General features: G+C 44.5%; 1 protein-coding gene across 1 annotated transcript; it reads right to left on the bottom strand.

The window, feature by feature from the left end:
• Positions 1-4,986: 4,986 nt before the first annotated feature.
• On the bottom strand, positions 4,987-8,398 carry LOC124255216 (adhesion G-protein coupled receptor D1-like). Its single transcript, XM_046689054.1, has 4 exons — positions 8,110-8,398; positions 7,103-7,188; positions 6,647-6,815; positions 4,987-6,426 (listed from the first exon to the last, which is right to left on the bottom strand). The coding sequence occupies exons 2-4, from the start codon at positions 7,168-7,170 to the stop codon at positions 6,160-6,162; spliced, it is 504 nt and encodes a 167-aa protein (XP_046545010.1). The 5' UTR covers positions 7,171-7,188; positions 8,110-8,398; the 3' UTR covers positions 4,987-6,159.
• Between the last annotated feature and the right edge of the window lie 171 nt (positions 8,399-8,569).

Raw genomic sequence — 8,569 nt, 5'->3', positions numbered from 1 at the left:
TCCCAACCCCGACAAATGTAACAATCCCACTTTTAGTCGCCTGTTACGACAATGTAACAATCCCACCCTTTAGTCGCCTGTTACGACAATATAACAATCCCACCCCCAACCTTTAGTCGCCTGTTACGACAATGTAACAACCCACCCTTTAGTCGCCTGTTACGACAAATAACAACCCACCCTTTAGTCGCCTGTTACGACAAATAACAACCCACCCTTTAGTCGCCTGTTACGACAATATAACAATCCCACCCTTTAGTCGCCTGTTACGACAAATAACAACCCACCCTTTAGTCGCCTGTTACGACAAACCCTTTAGTCGCCTAACCTGTTACGACAAATAACAATCTTTAGTCGCCTGTTACGACAATGTAACAATCCCACCCTTTAGTCGCCTGTTACGACAAATGAACAATGTCGCCTGTTAACAAATAACAACCAACCTTTTTAGTCGCCTGTTACGACAAATAACAACCCACCCTTTAGTCGCCTGTTACGACAATGTAACAATCCCACCTTTAGTCGCCTGTTACGACAATGTAACAATCAATGTAACCCTTTAGTCGCCTGTTACGACAATAACAATCCCACCCTTTAGTCGCCTGTTAACGACAATGTAACAATCCACCCTTTAGTCGCCTGTTACGACAAATAACAACCCACCCTTTAGTCGCCTGTTACGAAACAATCCCACCCTTTAGTCGCCTGTTACGACAATGTAACAATCCCACTCTTTAGTCGCCTGTTACGACAAATAACAACCCACTCTTTAGTCGCCTGTTACGACAAATAACAACCCACCCTTTAGTCGCCTGTTACGACAAATAACAATAACAACCCACGACAATGTTTTTAGTCGCCTGTTACGACAATGTAACAATCCCACTTTTAGTCGCCTGTTACGACAATGTAACAATCCCACCCTTTAGTCGCCTGTTACGACAAATAACAACAATGTAACACCCTTTAGTCGCCTGTTACGACAAATAACAACCCACTCTTTAGTCGCCTGTTACGACAAATAACAACCTTTAGTCAGCCTGTTACCAATGTAACAATCCCACTCCCACTTTTAGTCGCCTGTTACGACAAATAACAACCCACCCTTTAGTCGCCTGTTACGACAAATAACAATCCCACCCTTTAGTCGCCTGTTACGACAATGTAACAATCCCACCCTTTAGTCGCCTGTTACGACAATGTAACAATAACAACCCACCCTTTAGTCGCCTGTTACGACAATGTAACAATCCCACCCTTTAGTCGCCTGTTACGACATAATAACAACCCACCCTTTAGTCGCCTGTTACGACAATGTAACAATCCCACCCTTTACGACAAATCAATCCTGTTACGACAAATAACAACCCACCCTTTAGTCGCCTGTTACGACAATGTAACAACCCACCCTTTAGTCGCCTGTTACGACAAATAACAACCCACCCTTTAGTCGCCTGTTACGACAAATAAACAATCCCACCCTTTAGTCGCCTGTTACGACAAATAACAACCCACCCTTTAGTCGCCTGTTACGACAAATAACAACCCACCCTTTAGTCGCCTGTTACGACAAATAACAACCCACCCTTTAGTCGCCTGTTACGACAAATAACAACCCACCCTTTAGTCGCCTGTTACGACAATGTAACAATCCCACCCTTTAGTCGCCTGTTACGACAATATAACAATCCCACCCTTTAGTCGCCTGTTACGACAATATAACCAACCCACCCTTTAGTCGCCTGTTACGACAATGTAACAACCCACCCTTTAGTCGCCTGTTACGACAATGTAACAATCCCACCCTTTAGTCGCCTGTTTCGACAATGTAAACATGAAACGTAACCCGGATCTGCACAGGTCATATACACATTCCAGTAATTGCATATAACTAACACATGATGTAACTTGTTACAGCAATTCCAGGACATTACAAATACATGATTCGGTTGGTTGGTTTGTTGTATAACGCCGCACTCAGCAATATCCCAGCTATAAATAATCGAGTTTGGACCAGCCAATCCAGTGATCAAGAACATGAGCATCGATCTTTGCAATTGGGATACGATGACATGTGTCAACCATGTCAGCCTGTCTGACGACCCGATCCCGTTAGTCGCCTCTGACAACAAGCATGGGTTACTGAAGATCAATTCTAACCCGGATCTTCACGGGTGAGACAACCCGGATCTTCACGGGTGAGACAAGCATGGGTTACTGAAGATCAATACTAACCCGGATCTTCACGGGTGAGAGAAGCATAGGTTACTGAAGATCAATTCTAACCCGGATCTTCACGGGTCACACATACATGAAGGAAGGGTGATAGCACAGGTCCAGACACCAACAACTGTTTGACGTCGAGAAACCAGCACGGAACGCTAGGACGTTTGTGTCATCCCTGGATTGTTAATCTAGTACAGCTCCTTTATGTATACAAACCTGTACACGAGATGTCGATGGCGATGATGATGGTGATGATGATGTCGATGGTGATATATCTTTTAAACCCCAATGTTGTACAGTGTTGCTGATGGGTGCCACACTGCCTTCATAGGAGTTTCAGAAAAATCAGTTGTATAAGGCGGAGATTGCTGGTTTGTCACCGGTCACGTCATTCTACATAATCGCATATTGACTCCATGTCGGGACAGATGCATTATGGTACCGACTTAAATAGAAATATAATGGAAATTGCTCAGAATCATTATTCCCCATACCTAAACCTAACAATGACTTTTTGTATGTCCAGTGTCCTTGTTCGGGTGGTCATCTACCGAAATTCTGTGGCTTCGGCAGTGACATGTTGCACGTGCTGCTTGTATTGGCAAATGGTTCGGTCTATCCATAAACTCTGTCAAAAAGAAACGCAACCCCTGTATTTTAGAGATTTTGATCTGAAGTTTTAAGACGACACAGCATTTTATTATTTAAGACAGAAGTCTGAAATTTGGCAGAATAATAACCAAGATGGGCATGTTTAAAATTGTCATTTCAAAAGTCATCTCACAGACACCAGTTTGTCACCAGGGGGCGTCTTTCTCAGTATCTCGTATGAGCACCACGAGCTGCAATCACTGCACGGCATCTCCTTGGACAAGAACGGATAAGACGCCGGATTCTTTCCTGGGGAATGGCTCTCCACTCCTCCTGCAGTGCAACGCCGAGCTGTTGCAGCGTCTGTGGCGGCGGCTGACGTTGACGTACGCGTCGACCCAGAGTATCCTACACAGGTGTTCAATAGGGTTGAGGTCTGGTGGATTTAGAGGGCTATGGCAAGACATTGACGTTGGAATTCTGCAGAAAGTTCATTGTTGCACGCAGTATGAGGCCGGGCGTTGTCTGGTTGAAAAATCTGTGTCTGTTGGTCAATAATCGGGAGAAGGTGAGGCTGTAATACGTGGTTGATGTAACGTTGGGCTGTCAGGTTCCCTTCAACGATCACCAAGTCTGATTTCTGGTTGTATGAGATGGATCCCCAAACCATAACGCTTTCTCCGCCAAATCTGTCCCCTGTCGGACGCAGATGGGCGCAAAACGTTCATGACGTCTCCTATACACACGTTTTCTTCCGTCGTGATGTTGCAAAAGAAAACGGGATTCATCAGAAAACCAGATGCGCCTCCAGTTTTGTAAAGTCCATATCCTTACGTTGTTGCACCACCTGAGTCGTCGGCGGAGATGTAGGGGCGTAGTACAGGTCCAACAACTGGTCTACAGGCACGTAAACCCGCTTCTTCAGACGGTTCCTAATCGTTTGAGCTGACACTCTCCTCAAACCTGGTATTTGTGTGGCAGTCACGGTTGGTAGGGCATGCCGATTACGCAGGTGATGGACCCGGATGTACCGATCTTGAAGGGGGTCGTGATTCTTGGCCTTCCACTTCGGGCGATCGTTGGTCAAATTGAAGTTGTTGTAGCGGCTCCAAAGTCGGGATATCGTTGTTTTGTGAACATTTAGGTGCCGTGCAACAGTTCCAAAACTTTCTCCGGCTTGAACACGACCAATGGCGATATTTCGGTCGGCAGCACTCAATCGTGGCATTTTTAACACAGCTTTCGGCGACAAATGAATGAATATAATACGAAAGCACATGGGCTTTATACACCCCTACATTAACTGCCATTTTCATGATTTGCATGTGTTTTTTGTGCGAAGTCACCATGAGGGTCATTTCATGCGTTGTGACGGAATAAGCAATAAAATACACTTATGCGTACAAATGCAGTTGTTTGATGGTAATCTTCATTAATTACGTGTATAATTTCAATACATTCGAATAAAATTTAGTTTGGAAGCAATAACTTCATTCAAACGAATTTTTCATATCTGAGGACAGGGGTTGCGTTTCTTTGACAGAGTTTATCGACTCGAGTTACCTTTAGACGAGTTGGTTTCAACATTATTCATGGCGCACGGCGAGCTCTGGACGTAAACTACGATACACACTGGCCAGGGAGCTACGTCCCGAACAGATCGGTACATGGGCCCTTATCTTCAACATGTTTTAGATGACACACGGAAATTGCTCTTCACTTACAGAATCTCGGCATATGGCCTTGCCATGAATATGCCCGTGAATGCTCCCATAAAAAGGACTTCACTCCGTGTGACAACGAGACCTCGCGAGACCCAGTGGTGTTTGGGTCGCGTTTCGTTACGCAGAGTTGCGTCCCTTAGGCATGCTTTGATCGTGAGTTTGAAGCCAGGTCCTGTGTGTTTCCAGGTTTCGCCTTCCCCGTGCTGGTTGGCGTCAGCAAATTTGTAAACATCTCAGATCTTTCTCACTGCATGATTAACACTGAAGTACTATTCCAAGCGGCGTTGATACAAACTTATTTACTAATTTACAACATTAAGCAGTGGTTGATCGTATCTCTGTAGCTGTTAATAGAATCGACGACATCCCGCCATGTCTCCATGGTGACAGCTACTCAGTGCTGAATTGTTATAAACACTGTTATAAAGAACATCGACACAGAGGACACGAATGTCGATCATATTTATTATCAACATTGTAAGTTTACACAACGTAACATTAGGAGTAACTTCTGACATGTGTCAGGTTAATTATCTTCTTATGATTAAAACTATTGAACATATAGAGAGTATATAGAGAGTATATCAACACCCAATCAATCATCTCTACCTGACTAAGGATGCAGAATACACTCATCTGATGACAACGACAATTTACAAGTGTGAGTTTATGGCGGTATGATTGTATCACAATCAAAGTGTTTAGCATGTCCAGAAAATATTTGATTCCAGAATTGTCCGTTACATTTTTAGACAACAAATTTACCACAAAGTAAATATGTAAAGATCTTATATGATAATTAAGTTATATTGCACAAAACACTACAAAATATACCCACCCTTACCAACTTATGTACTAACATAGGTATCAGTGCTTCACGAGTTCGCTATGTTCCACCACTGACCAGGACTATGAAGTAAACTGAAGTACCAAAGAAAGTACACACCTGACGATTTGGTAAAATATCTTCTTAAAAACAGCGTTAAAATTAGAAAAGTGTTTTGGTTGTGGCTTACAAGTCACAAACATTGTCTACGTGTTGCAATAACACCAGATATAGTACCCAATTACAACGTTGCTAGCAAACTATTTGTTTATTTGGGAATAGTCTAAATACACCAGGTGTGTACTTTATTTTGTACGTCAGCATATTTTTTTATCAAGTATTTACTGTATATGCTTTAACTTGCCGAGAGCGCATTTAACATGTTAGATGACTGACTGTGCGCGCCCCCTGAACCCCCATCTTGTGCCGTCAGTGTGTTCGGGGCTGTATTGACGAGTCAGGAAGAGGTGCCACGCAGGCCTGACCCGGATCTTCATGTTGCTCCTGTCAGCGGCAGTCAGTATGGAGTGAGTGTGGTTTTACGCCGCTTTCAGCGACACGCCAGCCATGCCATGCATTGTCCCCTCGCGGGAACCTAACCCACGTTCGTCGGTACAGCAAACGCTCAAGACGCTGGGCTATCCCCCTGTCTCAACACCATATCTAGGTCTACGACGAAAACTATGACTATAAACCACACAACAGTGACGGTACCGTTACGTGTATGACTAGTTTCATTGGTACACGATAGGGTACACAATCAATACTATCACTCTTCAACAACAGAGACCTTTATTTACTAACTGATTCAACGCTTATTGGCTCAGAACTACTTTTCCTCCGCCCATTTTTGGACGTATCACTGTCTGGGTTTGACCCAACGACTGACGATCCAGTCGGAGGTGTGATGACTCTGTCTCCAGGTTGTCTTGCTTGGACTGCAGGCCTGGCTTTGAATGAAGACGGCCTGATGTCAGGGATCGGCTCTACTTTACTGTGTGTCTTCAACTGGCGTGAAAGGTCCCAGGAAGATTTCCTGCGTAGGAATACATCTCTGACCTGAACATGAGGACACGAAAAAGATTATAAATACCCATAAACCAACCGTGTGATTGACATTGTAATGCATCGGCAGTATCAGAAATACACACCGTTTGCCCTTGTGACGAGCGCAGGTCATGGTGAGGCCTGGTCGTCTTCGCGTCGCCTTTGGGTGTAGTAATAATGGCCGCGTCAAACGTGACGCTTAAAACTGACTGATTATATGACCTTGACCTACCTCGCTGTTGATGATGCAGTGACAGATAAACAACAGCAGACCCTGCAGGGAGTTTGTGGCCGCGAACAGATACTGGAACACCACCGTCTTCCTGGAGAAGGTGAACACCCCGAACAGCCACGTGCAGCCCAGGAGCGGCAGCAGCAGCAACGAGGCCTTCACCGCCGTCCTGAAACAAAGGGGAACCTGCATTGTTGGAGGACGGCATTGAGAAACAGAACCATCACTCTGGCGTGTACGGTGCTATAACATCAACAGTTGAGGAAATAAAATGGATTCGGAGGACCATGTTGATGATTGTATGTACCGTTGGACCACGAGCAGCTTATGTCCATATTGGGAATCACATGTAATGGTGTATAACACCAACTTTTGTTAGTGCGCTTGTGTGCGTGTGTGTTTGAAATCTGAATGTAAAACTTATGTGCTTAACTTATAGCACATATCGTCACGTACTTGATGCTGCGGATCTTGTCCTCGTCCATGGCGGCACTGAGGCTCAGGATGACCCGCATCACCGACATCAGGATAACAAGGTTGGTCTGCAGCAACGGCAAAGGACATCATCATTGAGTGAGCAGGATTTAACGAGCTTTGAACAGTATCCTCGTTAACTTACAGTGAGTGAACTAAACCTAAGGTCGATATGAGACCATGGGCCTTTTGAGCGATTGAGTGAGTGAGTGATTGAGATTAGTTTTACGCCGCACTCAGCAATATTCCAACTATATGGCGGCGGTGTGTAAATAATCGAGTCTGGACCACACAATCCAGTGATCAACAACATGAGCATCGATCTGCGCAATTGGGAACCAAGTCAGCGAGCCTGACCACCCGATCCCGTCAGTCGCCTCTTACGACAAGCATAGTCGCCTTTTGTGGCAAGCATGGGTTGCTGAAGACCTATTCTACCCCGGATCTTCACGGGTCTTTGAGCGAGTGAGTGAGTTTGGTTTTACGCCGCTTTTAGTAATATTCCAGCAATATCGCGACGGGGGACACCAGAAATGGGCTTCACACATTGTAGCCATGTGGGGAATCGAACCCGGGTCTTCGGCGTGACGAGCGAACGCTTTAACCACTAGGCTACCCAACCGCCCCCATGGGCGTTTTGTTGCAACCAGTATTACAATCTGGTTTCAAATCCGGTAAACGGATCCTTCCATGGCAACCGGTGAACTACTGGGTTATCTCTCCATCACCTCTCCATCAAAATTGCTACAGCACGTTTACTTCCCTTGAATATGACATTACTCACATGCTGTCGATGATTGTGTTTCTGAAATTATATCCCAAATATTGTTCATCGTCGCTGGTTTTGAGGTCGACCCTCCATGACAAGGAAAATGTACCGTTAATTAATTAATAGACATAATTAAAGGTTTTGTTAGTTTCAGGTTTCGATGTCACGTTTTATATGAGCTGTTATTAACACATATTAGTGAACACCCTTATTTACTTACACATACAACAAGGACTGCTGGAACAGCGAAGGCCCAGATGGAATTATCCAGGGGAGACAACCAGCACCTGGTCACAGATTGACAGAGCCATTGTGGCGTGAATGCATGTAGATATGATATTATAGATAAAGACAACTCTCCTCTTTGTGAATACTGTAACTTACACTGCCCAGAAACGGGTCAGAACTGTCTCATTGAATGTCCAGCTCATGAAATACCACGTAAGGATGTCAAAGTAGCCGTTCTTGACCAAACCAAAAACATTAACACAATATTCGGGGATAATTTAATGTAGGATTGCATACAAAGACCTGTGTTAGACTTCCTCATTCAAATGGAGAAATATGACATAATTTAAATAAACATACATATAACAGTTTAAGTGGTGGATACAGGCCATTTTCGGGCCGAAGGTCGCTAGAAAAGCATGCCTACCTACCTGATGAAAGGCCGTTACACT

The sequence above is a fragment of the Haliotis rubra genome, unplaced genomic scaffold, assembly GCF_003918875.1.
Source record: "Haliotis rubra isolate DU_JTF1 unplaced genomic scaffold, ASM391887v1 Scf598, whole genome shotgun sequence".
Lineage (NCBI taxonomy): Eukaryota > Metazoa > Mollusca > Gastropoda > Lepetellida > Haliotidae > Haliotis > Haliotis rubra.
Note: the sequence above shows the minus strand (reverse complement) of the source record. Positions and strands in the feature narration are given on the sequence as shown.